Below are 20,585 nucleotides of genomic sequence, written 5' to 3'. Positions count from 1 at the left end.
TACGAAGAACAGTGACAAAGAACACATTTACTCACGTCCACATGTTCTACGTGGCCACTGTCTAGTTTATAAGGTCGCTTCATCTGGAACCTTATCACAACATCATAGGTAAACAGCTTCTCAAAATAGAAACCAGAGGCTTCAGCATGCATCTTCCCTCGCCCCCGTAGGATATTGAACGACATATTTGCGAAAACATGTGGTAGATACACTCAAGATTATCACCAACAGTTTCATTATAAGTAGGCGGTCATAGTACTGTCCCCTTAACGCCTCGGCGTGAGAGTGTCCGCCTGCAATCGTAGGCTGTGTAGTACTGAGGGCGGACAGATAAGATAGAAGGTGTTCTATTTAAGTCAAGCACCAATATTGGACGCCAGTTCCAGGCACAGCGCTAAGCCAGCTGCGACAACAAGAAAGCAGATAACAGCAGAGACAATCAGGGAACACAGGCCAAGTCCTTCAACAAGCAAGTATGTTGTTTAAGGATTGACTGGGTATTTTTTTCGGTTCATTGAGGTATGAATCGAAAAACCGATGTGCAAACTGTATGAATCCGCGTAGCGGATACTTACAAAAGTTTGCACATGGGTTTTTCCGATTCATACCTCAATGAACCGAAAAAAATATACAGTCAATGCTAATAATTAAATTCGACAACGTAAAACATGTTTTATCTACAATAGTTTTACCAAAAACAGTTGCATATATCAAAACAGACAAAAATGACGACATTGATAAACATTCCAGGTGTAGGAATACATACAGTGGCGTGACATGAATCAGGTGATCGTTTAAATTATGCACATAACTTGACACGCCTACACAGTCAGTAGCCAATCAACGGAGAGTTGGATTAAAACAATGTTCATTGGACCTGTCATTTAAGGCAAGAGGCGAAAAGAACTGCAACCGTCAGACTGTAACGAACCGGAAGAAATATGTCCGAGAGAAGGCGGCTGTTTCAAATAACATGGCCATTTACTGCGTGATTCAAACATTACTTCCCTGATAACGGTAAAACACAGTTGGAGAAATGCTAGTTAGAAATGAAACCCGAAGACATGAAAGTTGAACCGAAGCGAGCGGGAAAAAAACAGGCGAGCGAGCCTGCCCGTTTGCTGTTTCATTCATTCTCGGCCTTCGGTTTCAAAGGGTAGTTTGGACAATGAATATGTATGAAAGTCGCTTAATGTCCTGTGCATGACGATACACGTGAGCAGAAAGGGAATTCCCTCGACTTATATTGGGATTCCACATATTGGGATTCCCCGACATTCCGCAGTAATAAAAGTAGTGCACCGCGGTGGGCGTGGCTTAATTCTTTTTACATTCATTGGGAAATGAATGCAATAACACGTGACCATCAGCTAATCAGAATGCAGGAATTTCCATGAACACAACGAACATTTAATTATAAATGACTGAGGCATATTTTATTGACAAAGAGTCACGTTGTGAAATGCATATGGTCTTAAGAATGTATGTTAGCATAGTTCAACATGAAGCCAATGAACTCGGAAAATGCTGAAACACAAAGACTATCAGCACCGTGCTAACAGTGCCTGAATCTTTGACACATCAACTTGGATAATGCCTTGTATCATTTTACACGTTAATGTAAGTTTGTAGTTTGTGAAGTCGGACACAGCACATGTAAACTATATCCAATTTGCGTACTCCGTTACTTTTTAGAACTTATGTGGAATAATTGTGTTTATTGCCATGGTCAGCTACTCTTAGTGAAATCCATCGTTTGGTTTTAACTTGTTTCTGTTATACTATTATACCATGTCGCATTCAGTAAACAATGACCGCAATGTTTCACTTGTTACAGAGAAGGGTCCACTATCTGGAACTCAACCATGTGGAAACTACTGCTACTCACACTAATCAGTGTTGTGAACGCTAAAAAGTAAGTTCTTTGGTACAATTTACTTTATAGCAATGAGTTGTCTCGTAGCAGATTTTGCACAGCACAATTGGGGAAATTCTTCTAGGGTAACCATATAATACTAGTATCTAAGATCCTTTTTTGACAATTCTGACAATGATATACCAAACAAAACGGGTAATCAAATGCTCAACGTTTATCAGCTCGAGACGAATAATAATAGCTTGAAGTGCAAATACTAGAACTAAGGCAATATAAACTATCTTGTTAAATCTGTCATGTACTGTAGAAATGATGTATTTATTTCATTATGGAAAGTGTTTCATAACCTTTGCTTAACCAGAATATACAACAGCGTTTTTTGTCGGGGTTAAGTTTCATATTGCTGAATCTGTTAGCCCAGATTCACCTTGACTATTTCTTTTAAAACATCGTCAAAATATTACTTAAGCTGTAATATGTAGAGTACGGAATATGTAAAGTGGTACTTCATTCCATTGAAATGTGTTTTTCATTTGTTATCAATCTCTTTTGCAGCACCTTTCTTATCCTTGCCCCTAAGACCATCAGCCCCTCTACAACCCTGCGTCTGGGGGTCAACTCCCTAAACGCCAGTCAGGACCTGACTGTAACAGCACGTGTACAGACACAGGAGTGGAGCAACTACCCCTATGAGCACTATGAACGTATCTACGTCGACCATGCCAACACCTCGGACACCGTTATTGGAGGTAGGCTATGGGCAATATAGCATCAACGCATATTTTATAAGTAGTTCTAACACAAATGAACTATATTAGGTTAGAACATGGATTTAGTTTTGAGATCTTGGGAGCAGCTCTGTGGAGAAAGGCGATTGTTTATGAAACTTTAATTGGCATGTGTAACATACCTGGTCTCAGTTGATAAATTGAAATGTAATAATTCTTGCAAATTTTTTCTTCAGGAGACGCAGGCGTCGTGGAATTGACGGTATGTTGTAATAGTGTTTTGTTATCACGGGTACAATGAAAAACGAAAATTAATTTCCATAAGCATAACAGATATTTCCTAAAAGAAGAGTTTATTGTATGATTCCGACAATATAGGTATGTGTTTATGAATCATCAGGGTTAGAACATGCAATGCCTCAGTGAAGCTTTCAAAAAAGTTTTATGGTAGACGTATGGATGACATTTACTAATTTGACGCACCAATGACCAAAATGATGTCCGATGCAACTTGTTCTATACTTTCCCGTGTTTATCAGGTGATATTACTTGCCGTTGCATTTGTTTGTGACGAGTACCATCGTTTCTGCAGGATACGCTTTCCTTTTAGCGAAACCCTGGTGTCATCACTTTTTTATTTTGATTCATAAACACGTGCTTGTGTTATAAGTAGAGTATTATATGAATGTTTTACACAGCTTGTCATACAGTTTTGTGGGTAGATGTTTATCATTCTAAATAAGAAACTGATGAGGCGGTGTCATAATCTCTGTTATTTCTAGTTCAGGTGAGTAGATCAGAGGAAAGGAATTGGTTATTTGATCATTATTGAATCCTACCAGAGTGGAACACAACCTGACACCTTGAAAAGAAAAACAAGATTAATATCTTCAATTTTTTTAAAGAAATACATAAAAAACAAACAAATCTCTAGTATTCCGTGACACTAAATCTCTTCCAAATTCAAATACTGAAGTCACCACAAAAAGTCTGTTTCCATTCTTTCAGGAAAACATTTCTAATATACTACCGTCCACGCAGCAACACTTCCTATCCATTGTATTTTATGCATTGTTAACAAATTTTCGACTTGATATCCATGCCGTGTATGTATCCCACAGATCCCCCAGGACCTGAAGTCAGACAACTACATCCTAAAGGTCCAGGTAGAGACGAGCTCTGGAGAGGAACACATCAACATGTACAACCTGCAGTACTACAGCAAATATCTGTCAACATTCATCCAGACAGACAAGGCCATATACAAACCTGGTTCTCTGGGTGAGTTTGAAATATGCCATGTGCGTTCTCATTTCTGACCTTCAAAATGTTTAATTTTTTAAAGGATTAATTGACAATTGTTGAAGACACTTTACTAGATAGAAAATGAACTCTTCAGATACTACCATTGATACAACAAATTAAACCTATTTGTTCTATCTTGCAGTAAACTTCCGTGCATTTGCCGTGTACTCTGACCTTCTTACCTATACTGGAAACATGACAATCGAGATGTTTGTAAGTTTGTTTTACCCTGCCTCAAAGAGACACAGATATTTAGTCTATATTTTCGTAATCATATTTTTATATCTCCCGAGAAGGGCCCTATGAATCAGATTAGTCTTCTTGAAACTCTATCATTATAATGGAGAGTATTACCTTGGATACAAGGGTGATTGACAAAGGAATGTAAATGGGTTATCGCTGATACTCTTGAATCAATGAAAAGAAGTTCAAAGAGGAAATGTACTTGGTCACCAGAACATCATATATTACATTCACGTGCACGACTTCACCACAGGACCCCAGCAACAACAAGCTGATGCTGAAGAAGGATGTTATTGACCCGACTGGTGTCATCTCTATGTCCTTCAAACTCAGTGCAATGCCCATTCTCGGACATTGGAAGATCAGGGTCACCATACCAAATGTAAGGAACATGCAAAAACTTTCACACAATATGATTTCTCTTTTCAAGTTAAATATGGCCATTGCCTCTTATGTCAATGGATCCCTTGATCAAATCTCATTATATTCTATTTCTTGTTATTAGGATTAATTGAGACAACACATCTATGATATAATACCTGAACATATTAATTTTATATAATACGTCAACACCAGAGAATATTCCTGTATTTTACCATAGCTAACCATATCACTATGGGAAAATGTTCAAAACGTACTATACTTTCACAGGGACCAACAGAAGAAAAAACGTTTGAGGTGTCAAACTACAGTAAGTAAGCCCGATAATACTGAATCTACATGTTTAATAATATATATATTTTAGTACTTTGAGAATACATTAACTGCTTTTAATAAAATTATACATTATAGAAATGAATTTGTGGTAAATTCTATCGGTGATGAATGAAGTGCATAGTCTCCACTTTTATTCGTAACCAGAACTGCCAAGATTCGAGGTAACTGTCGATGTTCCCAGTTTTGCCTTGGTAACAGATCGAGACATCAAGGGCAAAGTCAGTGCCAAGTAAGTGAATCGTAAAGTGTTTATTTCTTTTTATAAATGACATAAAACTGACTTCAGATGCCACATCTAGATTTGCATCTCCATTAAAACTAAAATATTCATGGTTTATTAAAATTTATCTTAGATATGCAAAGCTATATTCGTCATATCAATAATTTACTCATTCTTTATTCACTACATTGTGTCCATTTTAGAGAATATAGTCATATGTTCTTTCAAGGTATACGTTCGGCGAGGGAGTGAAAGGTGTTGCAGAAATTCATGCTAAAATTGTTGGATCTTATTCTGGATCTTGTTCATCTGAGCAACCAACCATCCTCATGTCCTTCCCGGTATGTACATTCATGTCTTACACAACAACTACTTTAATATTACCTGTATGAACTTCATATTTTTTCTGACACATACATATCGTCTGAAGTACAATACAGTGTTTTTTTTATGGAAAGATATAAAGTTTCATTGAATGTATTATCCTTTTCTTAAATCTTCAGAACACCTGCTGATTTAAACTCTAAACTAAAATTTAATCTAATAACCCTCACATGCATCAATATCGCTATCTTTTGTGAGCATCGTCATGTCAAGAGACAGTGTATTTATTTAGTGTCAGTGTATTTATTGTATACAGCTACAAAAACTCACTGTTACCTTACCCGTTAAGTATAATAAAATCTAAAATTTTATAGGAAAAAGCCGAAATAGAACTTCCTATTTATCTCTCGGGTTTATATTCCGCACAGCTTGATGGGGAAAGTAAGTTCACGATCCCAATGGTGGAGGTTCAGCACCTCAACTCCTACCTCAATGGTAAGCAGCTGGAGATCCAGGCCTTCGTGACGGAGACTCTGACGGGCAAGAAACTAAACGGTTCATCCATCGTCACCTTCTACACCAATGCCATCAAGATGACCTACCTTGACTACAGTGCGCGTGATTTCAAGCCTGGCCTCATCTACAGCGGCACGGTAAGAGCGTCGTGTGAATCTGTACGAATATATAACAGTTTGTGTGTTGGTTTATGAACATCTCCAGGAAACTAAGAACAGATGGTGTAAAGTATATGCCTGGTGCTGAACTTGGATAAACATTACTTTTTGTGCATGGAATAAGCATCTTTGTGCTGAACAAGTGCAGTACATATTGTGTCTATTTTCATAATATCTGCCTCCAATAACATCCGAAATTAAGTATATGTATTTTCTATTTGACAGTTACTGTATTTAAGGTATATACTCTTAGTGTTGTATTGAAGAACAAAAAGTTCACGTAAAGAACAAAACCGCAATGCCATTCACAAAATAATCCGCTGAACCTTTGGTTTAAATTTCAGATGAAAATCTCCCTGCAAGACGATTTGCCACTGCCTACACCCAGGAAGAATGTGACCATCTACCCATGTGTAACGTACCGTATCAGAGTCCCAAACCAGGACAAGTATCATAGCTGCGACTCGAACTTCCAGGGAACCTATGGTATTACCGAACAGACATTCCCAGTTCCAGCCGATGGGCTTGTGGACGTCAAACTTATGATACCAGAGGATGCTGTCTCCGTCACTATCACGGTGAGGGATGCTAGTGATATGTTAGAATTAATAACGTTTCTAAAGAAAAGCAATTTGGTTCTTAACAAAAGAGGTGATACTCAAACTACTCATTCTCCCTAAAAGCACAATTTCCTGGGAGGGCGGGGAATCAATATCAGGCAAGGGAGGTTTGTGACATTGGCCGACCATTCTGGAAGGGGGAGAAGAGATGGGATTGTGTATGGAGACTTCACAGCTGCATCTGCAACACCAGATATTTTTTACAAAAAGCAGTTTGCAACAATGTGTATTTTATGGCTGACAATTTCTTTTTTGTTGAACAGTCAGAAGTACAATTATTGCTTTCAAGCTTTTTCTGTGACAAATTATTTTTTTCGATGGAATCTCAGGCGCCCCAGAGAATATCAAATGGTCGTTCCCGTACAGCTACCTGTTAGCGATGTTACTTACACACTCATGCAAAAGGCCAAATCATATATCAACATTAAGGATCTGTTGTCGTTCGTTCTTTGGGTGTATGGCACAGAATAAATATTTTAACTTTAATATCACAATGGATATTCCCGAAATATATGAAACGTTATATAATGCAATGTTAAACGACGGAGCTGATTAATTCCAGGTTACACATTATTACATGTAAAGAAAATAAGCATTTGGGTTTGATGCTAACACTTTTTCTATTAGTTTTATCATTTTTTTTATTTATTTGTAACGCTTATGATTAACTTCGTCTTCAGTATTTACCACAGAAGTATTTTGTACATCCTACTCTTGCTAAATTCAATATGCTTATGGTGGTAAACAATGAAACTGTTATTAGAAATGTTGCAACTTTTATGTACCATGCTATGAATGTTAGACTCCAAACACTAAGTCTATAAATGTTAATGATGGACCAAATATTGTACCATGGGCCGCTGGCCTACACATGTACATGAATAAAGAATTGAACATTATTTGTTTTGCAGGCCTTCTATGGAGAAACATCGATTTCATGGACGATAAAGAAAGCCTACTCTCCGTCAGATTCATTCCTACAGCTTTACCTCCACGACACCAATGTCACAGTAAATAAAATTATTTCGTTATTATTTACTTTGGAAGACCTACGTACTTCTTCGCGTTATCCGAGATTTGATACTACCTAAAGTGCTGAATAAGAAGAAATATGCAGACACCAAGATCTTGCTCCGAGACAACCGTGCGTCCGACACATCAAAGTTCGACACACGGTGTCTGCCTGTATTTTTAATTATCTGTGTATATTTGAAATATAATAACACCTAATTAATGTCGATTATATCGTATCAAATAAGAATTCATACTGTTTTTAATTCCAATTTGAGTTTACCCATGTCTGTTGTATTTGCAGGCCGGAGAAAATGCCAATATCTTTATCAATTCCACCCAGCCGCTCGATACAGTCTGGTATGAGGTAAATAGATCCAATCCCCTAAGTGACTCACAAATAGTGTATGTGAGGAGTAATACAAATTTGATGCCAGGCTATGATGTTAGTCTCATTAGTATTATTTTAAAATATGCCATTATATATATGGTAATCGAGACTGACACCTATGATGGATATATGAATTGACATTAGGATATGAGGTCAGTAATATCAACATCAAGTCTTACTTTCTTAATGATTGAATTACCAACTCTGATATGCATTATGCTATTGTCAATGTAGAACATTTGAAAGGGTTCTTTTGATTGACTGACAGTTAGTATTCAGTGAGGTCATCCCCTTGTTATAAATGGTATCAATCTGCTTTGTAAAGGTTATCTCCCGTGGGTCCTTTGTTGCTGCCGGACATCTAGACGGTGGTATGAAGAGGAGCCTCAACTTCACTCTTCCTGTCACACCCAAGATGGCGCCTCATGCTCGCGTTCTTGTCTACTCGATCCTTGATGATGGCGAGGTTATTGCAGACAGCACAAATTTTGAAGTGAAAGGTCTTTTTACCAACAAGGTAATGGTACCAACTCAACGCTGATTGCATTAGTCATACAAGAATATTACGAGCAACAGTGAAGTATGGACTATCTGTTCCGAGTAAGTTACATCTGCAAGTTCCGAGCCTTGAGTGACAGATAACTCGTAATATGGAGCTGATAGTAGGGTATTCTTTATATTACCCAGAGTTTTGTTGTGTGAGAAGGCGTAGAAAGATGCGACTTTCTTGATCTTGAATGAAAACATCAGCTCAGTTACTCTATTGTGGAACGACGTCATATGAAATCGTTTTTAGCATCATGTACAATAGATAATATTATCTTCAAATATTTGCGACAATCCGTAAAAATAATGTTACGTTGCTATAGGCCCCTTCACGAATAATGAAAACAATTGGAACAAAGCTGTAATTCTCAGAAAGAAATAATGAAACTAAGTTTACGTCTTGTTCAATACACACATAACATGCACCATTACGAAGACGTAATCTTGCATTTTCGCTAATAGTAGCAGTGGTTATTGAATCATGCAAACAGCATAGATATCTCGCTGCTTTTATGAAATAGTATTTATATTGTTATGAAGCATATATCACGGATTTCATTGCATTTCCAGGTGGCACTTGAATTCAGCAAGAACGAATCTCAGCCCCATGAAAACATTGATGTCAAGGTTTCAGCTGACCCACAATCATTGGTTAGCTTGCTCGTTGTTGACCAATCTGTGACTCTCCTGGCCAGTGGAAATGACATCACAAGTGATATGGTTTGTATAAGAAAACTGAAACTTTCACAACTGTCATAAACCAAACTTCACCATAACATCATATCTTGGTTACATTTAAGGAAACTTAGTATCCATTTCATTCTTTAATTGATTGTAAGATTTTATAAACGATCTTATAAAATAATATTGTGTGTGTGTTTAGGTGGAGACTGAACTGAAGTACTATGACAACCGCGGAGTAAGCAACAACTATGAGGGGGAGACAGACGCCAGTCAGGTGTTCAAGGTAGATTTTCACTGTATCAAACATGTGTTATGTACAAGGATAAGTTTTATAAGAAATGATTTGTTCCAGTAACTGCTGGAACTGCAGATGTAACAATAAGTAGTTGTTGGAGTATATACACTGTATATTTACTATGGTTACAGGATGCCAGTGTCGAAATCTACACTGATGCAACCGTCCCAAACAATCCTAGTGGCATTGACTATGGCCATGGGTCAGGTATGGATAATATCAAAACGAAAAGTTCGGTTACATTAACTTACAATATATTTACATTCCAATATGTAACAGGAAGCTGTAAATGCTACATGTGCAATAAAACACTTAGTAAATGTCTTGAAATAGAAGTACCAAATTGGTAGTTGAGGCTGATGTTATTCTTTCTGGGATGATCTACACATCGAGGAAACTCTTGGCATCGTTTGCGTACAGCTGTATTTCGTGCACAAGCATGAATCATCATTCAATAACAAGGATTTGCCCCCTAACAATCAATCTACAGTTCACATACTGTACGCGATATAATGTTTTTAGATCCGGTGTCCACCCTCTAACACAGCAATGTGAAAACCATCAGATGCGTCCATAACATTAATGCCACAATTCTCATAGTGGAATCTTTCTATGATTAGTGTCCACTCCTGGCTACCATGCTATTGGCTTCACACCTTTGCCTGGAGCAACACCTTACGCTGGACCAACACCTTATCCGATTGGCGGCATAGCTCACTTTGCGCCAACAGCTCAGCCAGCGGTTGCTTTTCCTAATAAAAACCCTACCGCTCAGCCACTGAAGGAGGTTGGGCGAGTCAGGAGCTTCTTTCCCGAGACATGGTTATGGACCAACACTACCATTGGGTGAGATAAATTTCGAAATATTAACGTCTTATTCTTCGCTACACGCAAAACATACACCATAACGAGGGAAATATTTTAAGTGTCTGTGAAGAACAAAATATGAATTAGAAGGCACTATATGAATGTATTTCATTTGTCAATCCATTGTATACACTTCAATCCTTTGTATTTTATCGCCGCTGCTTCATTGAATTGATGTTAGTTGATCCTTAAAGTCAGGCCTTCAGTTCCAATGCCACAACAATGTAGTTCAAGAATTCCTTCCTTCTTGACATTACAATATCTTTCCCTCAGTTCCAATGGCATTGCAAGCATATCTGCAACTGTTCCTGACACCATAACGTCATGGTTGGCAACAGCATTCGCAGTTAACCCAGTGTCCGGGCTAGGAGTTACAGGATCAGCTTCTAAGGTAGATGAAGCAACAGTTAAAAGCTCCGAACTAATTTTAACATATTGTACTTCCTTTGTTTCAATTACATTTCAAAGTAACTAATATTATAGTTGGGAAAACACTTTCTTAGTAAAGTACAGATTCTCGTATTTTTTTTGGTTGAAGCCTTGGTGGGTGAGCGGGTTAGATCGCTGACTTTAGGTGCCTCACTGTAAGAGTGTGTGTTCGAATCCCGGACGGGACTCAACCCAAAAAATACGAGAATCTGTATTTTACTAAGAAAGTGTTATCCTAAACACAACATTAGTTACATTTGACCACTTTCTAAATGACATTGTGTATTCATACATTTCATAGATTTTATAGATTCGCACAAATACATAGAAATTATTACCTGTTCCACTAACATTATTTGTCCTACTTCGTTTATTTAGAGATAATAAGGACTAATTTAATGTTTTCTGGGAGGGAGCAAAAGCTAAAGCATCTTTGAATGGAAGTAGTAGTTATTTTCACATATATTTCAGATGAAGGTTTTCCGTCCATTTTTTGTGAGTGTTGATGTCCCAATGTCTGTCATCCGGGGTGAACAAGTTGTGGTTCAGGCCAGCGTCTTCAACTATCTGCAGACTGATCTCGATGTAAGTCTTATAATTTGGAATGTATAGAAAAGTAAATTCTTGGTCACCACTGTTTCGAAAATAATAACAATTTTTTTACAAAGATCATTACAACACCCTTTCAATAATCCTAAATAGTCTCTGATGAAAGCTAAGTGCATTGTACGAGTCCGACTATATCACAAGCATTTGTTTTTATTTCACTATCATATAATGATGATACCAGGTGTTTGCAAAAGGGTGAGCGTATTCTGCCCCATCGATGGCACTCATCACAAACACATGCAAAGGCAATTTTCGCCTGAAATAACAAGGGAACAAATGTTACAAGACAAAATCTGTTACGACTACCATAGAAGGTTTTGATGATGATGATGATGATGATGATGATGATGATGATGGGGATTTAACGAGCGCTTCCGGTGTTGCCGATTTCGCACTCGGTTTTGATGTTTTGATAAGACCTTGAATGTTGTAATCTTGATCAAACTTTTGAGCAAGAGTCATATTACACATATTGTCAAAAAAATAATTCTAAAGTATATCTGAAAAGGTGTGAAATGTGGACACCAAAGGTTTGAACTGTTGGAATTATTGCTCTACATAAAAGGAAAGTTGACTGTTGGGAAGTTAAAGTCATATCTCTTGCTTGTCACTCTTCTTTCTGCATCAAATTTATAGGAAACTGATGAGGCTGAAACACTGGTCTCTTTTGTTTCTTATTCAGGTGGGTAAATCAGTGGAAGGGAATTGGCTTTTAGATGTCTTTCGAGATATCTGAAGCTTACGTTTAGACTACACACTATAATCATTTTCTATTTTGAGAATACCGGTGACTATTTCGTGTAAATAAACTGCAACACTCGCTGTACCTGAGTTCTCCATGCTAGGTGATGGTGACAATGAAGAAGTCCAATGAATACGACAACATCCTGTATGATCCATCAACTGCCAGTCTCAAGGCCTTCTCAGCAGACCAAGTTAAAACAGTTCGCGTAAGTAAACTCTTACGTACTGCCTTTCCATATTCCATTTTATTACAATCATCTGTTTAAATGACAGTGTAGGTCGTTATATCATATAGGATTTAGTTAATACATTTGCCTTGCTTTTGAGGATAATTAATGTTGCCGGATGCTTCTACTGCCTTAGTAAGACCTGAAATCCTTCAGGTCGCCTCTGGTGATGCAATGACCGTTGACTTTCCCATTGTCCCGACCACCCTGGGTCAACTTGACATCCAGGTGTCTGCACGCTCCACTGCAGCTGCTGATGCAGTAAAGAGAAAGATCACAGTTGAGGTGAGTGTCGTATGTCAGATGGGATTACTTGATGTGTTTCGTCCTCCTTCTCTTTCGCCTTCTCTCGCGTCGTTCTTATCTCAGTCTTCCTGACTCTCTAAATATCTACATGTTATTTTGTTCTAATCATTATTCGCGTGTGTTTAACGCCACAGTCAGCTCTATTCCAGTCAGTCATATAATTGCGTCTGTTATTCGTCTCGCCTCAGCAGTGGTGAATGGAATCATAAGCAACGATCCACGCCATCGTGGTGCAGTGGCATGCAACCAATTAAGTCACCCAACCTCACAGCTCATCAGTCGGCTCTTACGATCAAGACGGGACACTGGGATTCGAGTCTTCTCTGGAGTCCTCACGGGGGTCTATTCTTTATTGAAATTATCAACTGGAAACATTAGGCAATGTAAACATAAATGCCACACCATCATTTCTTTTATTCCAATCCAATTTTAGCCAGAGGGTATCAGAAAGGAGACTAACTTCCCTGTCACCATCGATCTTCTGTCTGGAAACACGTACAACAATACTGTGTCCATCCCACTTCCAAACTACATCGTAAAAGACTCACAGAAAGCAAGAGTCAGGGCTTTTGGTAAGTAAGAATGGGTTTTCCTCTTAAAAACCTGTTCCCAATAGTTTTCTTAATGTATTCATGTAATGGTGTGAAGTTTAAAGGTGTGTTTGTTTGGAATGTTTGAATCATTGGACAAGTGGTAGAGAATGATAGTTATCCCCTATTCATTGGAAAGGAAAAGTTCCTATTCTTCGAAACTGCAACAACAATGGAGAGACATGGAGAGACAAGAGGCATTGTCCGTTATCCCTGTCAAGTGATACAAACAACATTTATCACACTACTTTATACTAATTACTTTATTACCACTCTATATTACAGGGGACGTGGTGAGCCCCAGTCTCGACGGCCTGGACAGTCTTCTGAAGATGCCCACTGGCTGTGGAGAACAGAACATGATGGGCCTTGCCCCAGATGTCTACATCTCAAACTACCTTGCCAGTGCTAAGAAATTTGACGGGAAAATTGAACAGAAAGTCGTTCCATTCATGGAGGAAGGTAAATCATTTAATAATTGTAATTTCATAGTTGTGCAAAATTACAAGTATTCTTTGAAAGTAACTTAACTCAATGAATAAAAGTCTACTTCCAAATAATAACCTCTCAATATCATCATTGTCTATTCATTTTTAAATTTGTCATCCTCAGGTTTCCAGCGTGAGTTAAGCTACCAACACAGTGATGGTTCCTTCTCAATCTGGGGGAACAGCGACTACTATGGAAGCACCTGGCAAGTATAGTTTTGAAGAATTTAGGGTAACGTTTGATCTTAAAGGGCAAATTTGTTACATAATCTATAGTAAATAATAGTTGACTTGACATTTTGTTTATTTCTTTCAGGCTGACAGCATTTGTTGTGAAAACATTTGTCCAGGCTCGTCAGTATGTCTTCATTGATGACCGAATCATTGCCCGTGCTGCTAACTGGCTTATGGGAAGGCAAAACACCAATGGAGACTTCTATGAGAACGGATATGTGCACAGCTCTAGCATCCAGGTACGTTTTCAAATGTGATTACCCACACATTAAAGAAACATGTAATGCGATACTAGATGTGTCGTACAAGGTTCATTCGTTTTGATGGTATAACCGTAAACTTGCTAGTCAAACTTAAAAGGTTTACTGGAACTGTTGTTTATTCATTAAAATGTCACGAGACTTTTTTCGAGATTCCAACTTTTGTAAGCGAGCACATCTCATGCTTCAATTTCACTATGCATTCGATATTAGTTATGGCTTAACATGGATCAGCTACACATATTATTCAGTTGAGCAATATCCATTTGCTGTCAGTAGATACACGTTGGTCGAGATACCTTGGATGTGGTGCACCCAATTTGATTTAATGTTTAAAATCCAGAGTTGGAAAAAGAAAGTGTCCCCACCGATACATATTATGTGGCACTGTTTCCAAAAGGTGGTTTTGAATGAAAACAATTGCAGATCAGTCGAACTGAACATTTTAGAAAATTCCGTGAAAATGTGCCTGATTTTCTGATACAAAAGACTTTTCTTTTCTTCGGAAAAGGGTGGTACAAGCTTCCTCTGTAGAACAGTCTGTCCACATTAAAGTTAAGTGAGAATGAGATAACGATGCTTGATAAATGTTCCTCGTCGCCACAAATGAAATATAGGCATCCTGTTTTTGATAATATTGCATACACATTACATTAAACTGAAGCCTTTTGTTTCATGGTTTGGCAGCATGTAGCACTGATAAGGCGGTATATCTGGGTCATGGCTATCAATACTTGGGGAGTCTGGTATCTGTTACATCATGGCAAACTGGTGTATAGGGAGATATACCACTCTGCCACTATACCCACAAAAAGGGTGTTCCTAATTATTATAAGCAAACAAGTACATATCAAGATGTTGCATTTTTTACATGAATTGTTCAACAAGAATTCTATTTAACAATAGAAGCAAAATGATATATCTGGAATTGTTTTATTTTGAGTTTGATTGAATTTTACAATTCTTGTGTATTTTGTTTACTTATAACCCCATTCTACTAGGCGACGCTCTTCTGCGCCTTACGCGCTTTAAGGGAGCTCCATAGGTCTCATTTTTCTGCTATCTAGGGGCACTTACAGTCTGATTATGATCAGATAGCGCCCCTGTTGCGATCCAATAGCGATCTATGCGATCCGATAGCGACTTGAAGACACTTGATCGTAAAAACAAACAACCCAAAATGTGGCGATCCTTTTGCGATCCAAAGCGATCAGGATGCGATTCAATGGCCCTCTATTTGGCCCTCCGATGTCGATCATTGCGATCTAATGCGCTCTACTCCGTTTGAGTCTGATCCAATAAAAACTCGTAGCCTTCTGAGGCTCCCATCAGTTATACGCTTGTTAGCAGAGGGGTAGGTCCTTGTCTTTCGTGGCGATCGGCGGCGCTCTAAGGTGATACAATAGCGCTCTGATTACGACCTTGTCGATCAAGTAGGGCCCTCATTACGACCTTGGCGATCAAGTAGCGCTCCGATGGCCATCTCGGCGATCAAGTAGCGATAACGGCATTCTGGACAGAGCGCCACGGATCTTTGTGCAGGGAAGTCGACAGGTGGCTACTTTGACGATCATGGAGATCAGTTAGAGATCAGATAGCGATCCATTAACGCTTTTGGAGCTCTTAGCGCTCTATATGGCGCTCTATGGCAATTTGTAAGAGCGCCACAGAGCGTAACTTAGTGGAATGGGGGTATAATATTAATGAAACTTTTTAGCAAATTCTTTTTTAAAGGAATGGATAAATATATTTCAAAAAGTGAAAAACACAAAAATCACATCTTGTTTTGTCTTGTCGAATTTGGTAAAAGTTGTTCTAAGAAAAAGATGTTGATGGTTGCTAATGTCATGTTTGCTCACAAAATAGCAGGAACATGTTATGTATACAAGGCAATGCTAACAATGACCATGTTTGGGCACATATCAGGATTCATACGCAATCGGATTTGAAAATAGTTTAGTTTGGTCTGGTAAACGAACACATTTAAGGTATTAATGTGGTTTTAATCTGATGCTTACGTCTCCCTTCTTCCAGGGAGGATCTGGACATGGATACGCCCTGACAGCTTTTGTTCTGGACGCTCTTCTTGAAGTCCGCGGATTGGAAGGGGTAAGTTGTAGCCGTCCTGATTTTCATTTTCATGCTCAAAACGTCGGTACTGCCTCTGTGGTGACGCATAATCTGGTTTGAAGTATTGGCCTTCAAGCAATATAAGAATATGGAGACAAACTTACAAGTGTATTAAGATCGTGTTTATCTAATCACTTTAAAACATTAAAGAAACACAATGACCTAGTTTCCTTTTTTATAAGTAGATTATTCTGCAGGTGAACGCTTACAACCTGAACGACACTTTGCTCCGCGCCAGTGCCTTCCTTGAGTTCAACATCATTAGGTTTGATGATGCCTACACTGTTGCAATCGCTACCCATGCCCTAACCAAAGCAGGTAGCATCTTTGCCGAAGATGCCTTCAAGAAACTTGAACATGTTTCTAAAACAAAAGGTATTTGGGAACAGAAGTAGCATGATTATTAATGTATGTAAAAATGTTATTAAACAACCAGAACTTCCTATGTATCTATGTATAACAATACAAAATGAATAATATATATATCGTCTTCCTTGACAAAATACTGTCTCTGTTTGTTAAGTGTGAAACCATAAATTACTAGAATAAACAATTCATTTTTGTATGTTGAAAATCAATTCGGGTCCATTGCCAGATGACATGATGTTCTGGGAGAGATACAGCCACACTCGCTCCAGCTACTGGAGGCCATATCACCAATATGCTGACGCCATCGACATTGAGACTACAGGCTACGCACTGAAGACATATGCGCTCCGGAAGGACTTTGTCAAAGGCCTGTCTATCATGAAATGGCTCATTTCCACCAGGAATCCCAATGGTGGCTTCGTTTCCACTCAGGTAAAGCAAACACGATAAAAAAATTGAAGAGAAGAACATGGCAACATAAATTTGTATCAAATCTTACATGAACACAACATTAGATAACTTAGATTTACTTCTACTTTCCCTTAGGCTTGTTTATATACCAGTGAATAATGTTTTGTTGATCCAATCCTCAGGATACTGTTGTTGCTCTCGACGCCCTTTCTGCATTTGCTTCCGTCATCAACTCAGATTCCTTCAAAATCAGCGCTGACATCAGTTCTGGAAAATTCAGCAAACATTTTGACATCAATGCCAAGAACGCACTTGATCTTCAAGCTACTGATGTAAGTTGTCACAGTTTTATGACAACAACATAATGTCGTTTATTGTATCTGAAAACTCATGGTAACATCGTTATGTCATTCACGATTCAATGTGATGTGGTCAATGTGTTCAGACTGTACACGAATTCCTTCTTCTTTTCAGGCCAGTGAGTTCACAGGTACTTTCAACGTGAACGCCCAAGGTCATGGAGTGGGCTACCTTGAGGTTAGTTCTCTTCAGAAATATTGTTTTACGCCATTGAAGTGTGTTGTAGAGATGAACGTTTGTAATACTGAGGTGTAAGAACTGCTAACTAACTGTTTGATTGGCATTCTAGAAGTTGGTGAGTAAATATGAATAAATAACTTTATGAATAACAACTCATGGTTTATTGCATTAACGACGTTTTGATGTTGACTTTTACACTGTTCCCAAACTAGAATGAGTATAAGCAAGTGATGAGAGAAACATATGCATGATAAGTTGTGCAAAGCAATCTATTAACAAAAACAACAATAGCAACAACAACAACAACAGGTGACTGATAACAAATAGCACACAATTGAATGAAGCCAGATAACAGAATGGATTAAGGATTAAGATGTTAAGATGTTGTTACAAGCTCGACTGGATGAATCGTTTGATTGATCAGATCTTCATAGGGAGAGGGGATGTAATACCCTTGATCTGTTTATCAAATGTTGATGATGGCGTATTTCCATAGCTTCTGAGAGTTTTCTTTGTCGTTTCCTGATGTTGGGTTGAGAGGCTTTGGACTTTGTTACCTTGTTGTACTCATTCCTGATTGCGAACAGTATAAGAATCTTTATCGGAACATCGCTAATGCAATAGACCAGAAGTTGTTATCATAAAGTCATTAGTTTTCTTAACTAATGATTAGTTTCTGTATTTAGACATACTTCGCATAACTCATTAAATAAAGTTGTAACCAGTGAGTATAAACATGTCTAAAATTGTGAGAGGAATTTCTGGTTTATTTCAAAGATTGCAACGTTCTTCAACGTTGAGAAGCCAGTAGAAGAGCAGTACTTTGATATCAGTCAGGACATCGAGATCGAGACACTGAACATGTACACACTCAGGACCTGTGTCAGGTATTACCTTCAAGTTTATTTCAGACGGTTGCTCGGTCTATACTGGTTTGGCAAATGCTAGTATAGCACACTGATTGATTCCTAATGAAGTATTTTGTTAAGTTTATTCGTGTCAGCCCCTCGCTGCCATACCGCAGCAGGATTGTTGCAAATGTCCCCTTCCTGTCACGCTTTGCTGATTGATTTCCATAGGGACCCTCTTCTTCTGATAGGTTATTTACTATTTACTGTTCCAACCATAATATGTATCGTTGGATTCATATCGTTCTATTCGTAAGACAAATCGCCAAACTATATTTATTCGACACTATCATATTCTTATGTATTCAACAGTTACAGCAAAGCAAGAACTAACAACATGGCCGTTGTCGAAATTACAATCCCATCAGGCTTTGAACCGGACATGGAGTCACTGAATGAAATCCGCAACCTACAGCGATCTGAATTGCTGGGCAAGAACTTTGTATTCTACTTCAGCCATGTGAGTAACCATTACATCTAAACTATTGTGTTATGATCTGTACTATGGTAGGTGCCACATATTTTAGACTTGCTGAGATAAGATTTATTATTAACTTTACATGTACAATGTATTGCTGAAGTTACATAAGGTGTTGCACGTCAAGGTTTCCCGACTAACATTCAACCTTCAAGTTGATTAAGATTTTGTGTTAACGTTTTTAAAGCCCTTATTATAGGATTCCTTCAGTCGATTGTTTGTAAGAATCGAATAAAACAATGTATTAAAATTCATGATAAGTGTTATTTGTGTTTTAAGGAATTACGCTAGTTCAAGAATTATGTGATATTTGACAGCTTGACAGCAGTGAAACATGCGTCAGATTCACCGGCAGAAGGAACGGTCAGGTTGCTAAGCTGCAGGCGTCTCCCATCCATGTATTTGACTACTATGAGCCAAGTATGTAAATCATAGTTCTGCCTAATATAATTTTGATTCTACTCGTTGATGGATCAATTAATTGAATGAATGTTTCATATCACCGTCTCAACGATTTTGTCAAACGTCCCAACATTATTGCTTGGATTAAAATATGTCCACTGATATTGATGACTGATGATAATGGTGGTGGTGGTGCTCTCTCCTCCAGCACACCAGGCAGTGGCGTTCTACCAACCGAAGACCCTGCATGATGCAACTGTTTGTGACATTTGCGCCAACTGCTGTCAGAAGGTGGTACAGGTATGTAGCTGGCAGAAAACCATATAGCAGGCAGGAAATAACACGTTTAATTCCTTTAGTTTCAAAGTTGTAATATAATAAATAAATAAATAACACAGATATTTCTAACATATTGTTTGTTGATAATTTTTCCAAATCAAATATCAAGTATTGCTTTCAACTGTGGTTAATGTGCTATGTCCATTTTAGATATGTTTAGAATAATTGTAGGATAAATAACAACAATAACAATACTTTCTATATTTTTTCAGTCACACTAAGCAGCATCACATCATCTTGACTGAGAAGCCATGAAAGCCTTGAAAGACTACCCTGATCTTTAAGCAAAACATTGTGCAGTTGTTCACTAAAAACAATCGAATAAACTGTCAAACAATTATCAATTATTTCTTATCCATCTGAGTGGTGTGTAACGACTAACACGTCGAACATAAGATCCGGACAAGACTGAGGCACATCTTATGTCACCGGTTGGCAATAAAATGTGTGTACATATTGAGGTAACTTATGAATCTGTTCTGAAGAACCAGACTGTGAAGCTGTATCTGAGATCTTGTAAGATTTGTTTAAAGAACTGAAAGCTTCTCATAGCAGTGGTTAAACTCATATTGAGTTATAAACGTCCACGTCAGAGAATAATCAGATTCCATTGCACGTGT

The 20,585-nt window shown here is 38.1% G+C and overlaps 1 protein-coding gene across 1 annotated transcript; it reads left to right on the top strand.

Moving 5' to 3' along the window:
- Nucleotides 1-337: 337 nt before the first annotated feature.
- LOC124149632 (CD109 antigen-like) lies at nucleotides 338-20,305 on the top strand. The gene is made up of 37 exons (XM_046521356.2): nucleotides 338-473; nucleotides 1,838-1,915; nucleotides 2,432-2,625; nucleotides 2,841-2,866; nucleotides 3,726-3,885; nucleotides 4,052-4,122; nucleotides 4,406-4,534; nucleotides 4,804-4,843; nucleotides 5,014-5,098; nucleotides 5,319-5,430; nucleotides 5,842-6,066; nucleotides 6,432-6,665; nucleotides 7,619-7,717; nucleotides 8,023-8,085; nucleotides 8,435-8,626; nucleotides 9,226-9,375; nucleotides 9,539-9,622; nucleotides 9,766-9,841; nucleotides 10,255-10,480; nucleotides 10,775-10,892; nucleotides 11,402-11,515; nucleotides 12,385-12,489; nucleotides 12,667-12,795; nucleotides 13,250-13,388; nucleotides 13,692-13,868; nucleotides 14,019-14,100; nucleotides 14,211-14,367; nucleotides 16,423-16,497; nucleotides 16,716-16,893; nucleotides 17,114-17,319; nucleotides 17,481-17,630; nucleotides 17,773-17,835; nucleotides 18,616-18,725; nucleotides 19,059-19,206; nucleotides 19,542-19,644; nucleotides 19,835-19,926; nucleotides 20,178-20,305. Exons 2-37 carry the CDS (start codon nucleotides 1,866-1,868, stop codon nucleotides 20,184-20,186), a joined length of 4,371 nt encoding a protein of 1,456 aa, XP_046377312.2. The 5' UTR covers nucleotides 338-473; nucleotides 1,838-1,865; the 3' UTR covers nucleotides 20,187-20,305.
- The last annotated feature ends 280 nt before the right edge of the window (nucleotides 20,306-20,585 follow it).

Source organism: Haliotis rufescens, unplaced genomic scaffold, assembly GCF_023055435.1.
Source record: "Haliotis rufescens isolate VD_foot unplaced genomic scaffold, xgHalRufe1.0.p SCAF_7, whole genome shotgun sequence".
Taxonomy (NCBI): Eukaryota; Metazoa; Mollusca; class Gastropoda; order Lepetellida; family Haliotidae; genus Haliotis; species Haliotis rufescens.
Note: the sequence above shows the minus strand (reverse complement) of the source record. Positions and strands in the feature narration are given on the sequence as shown.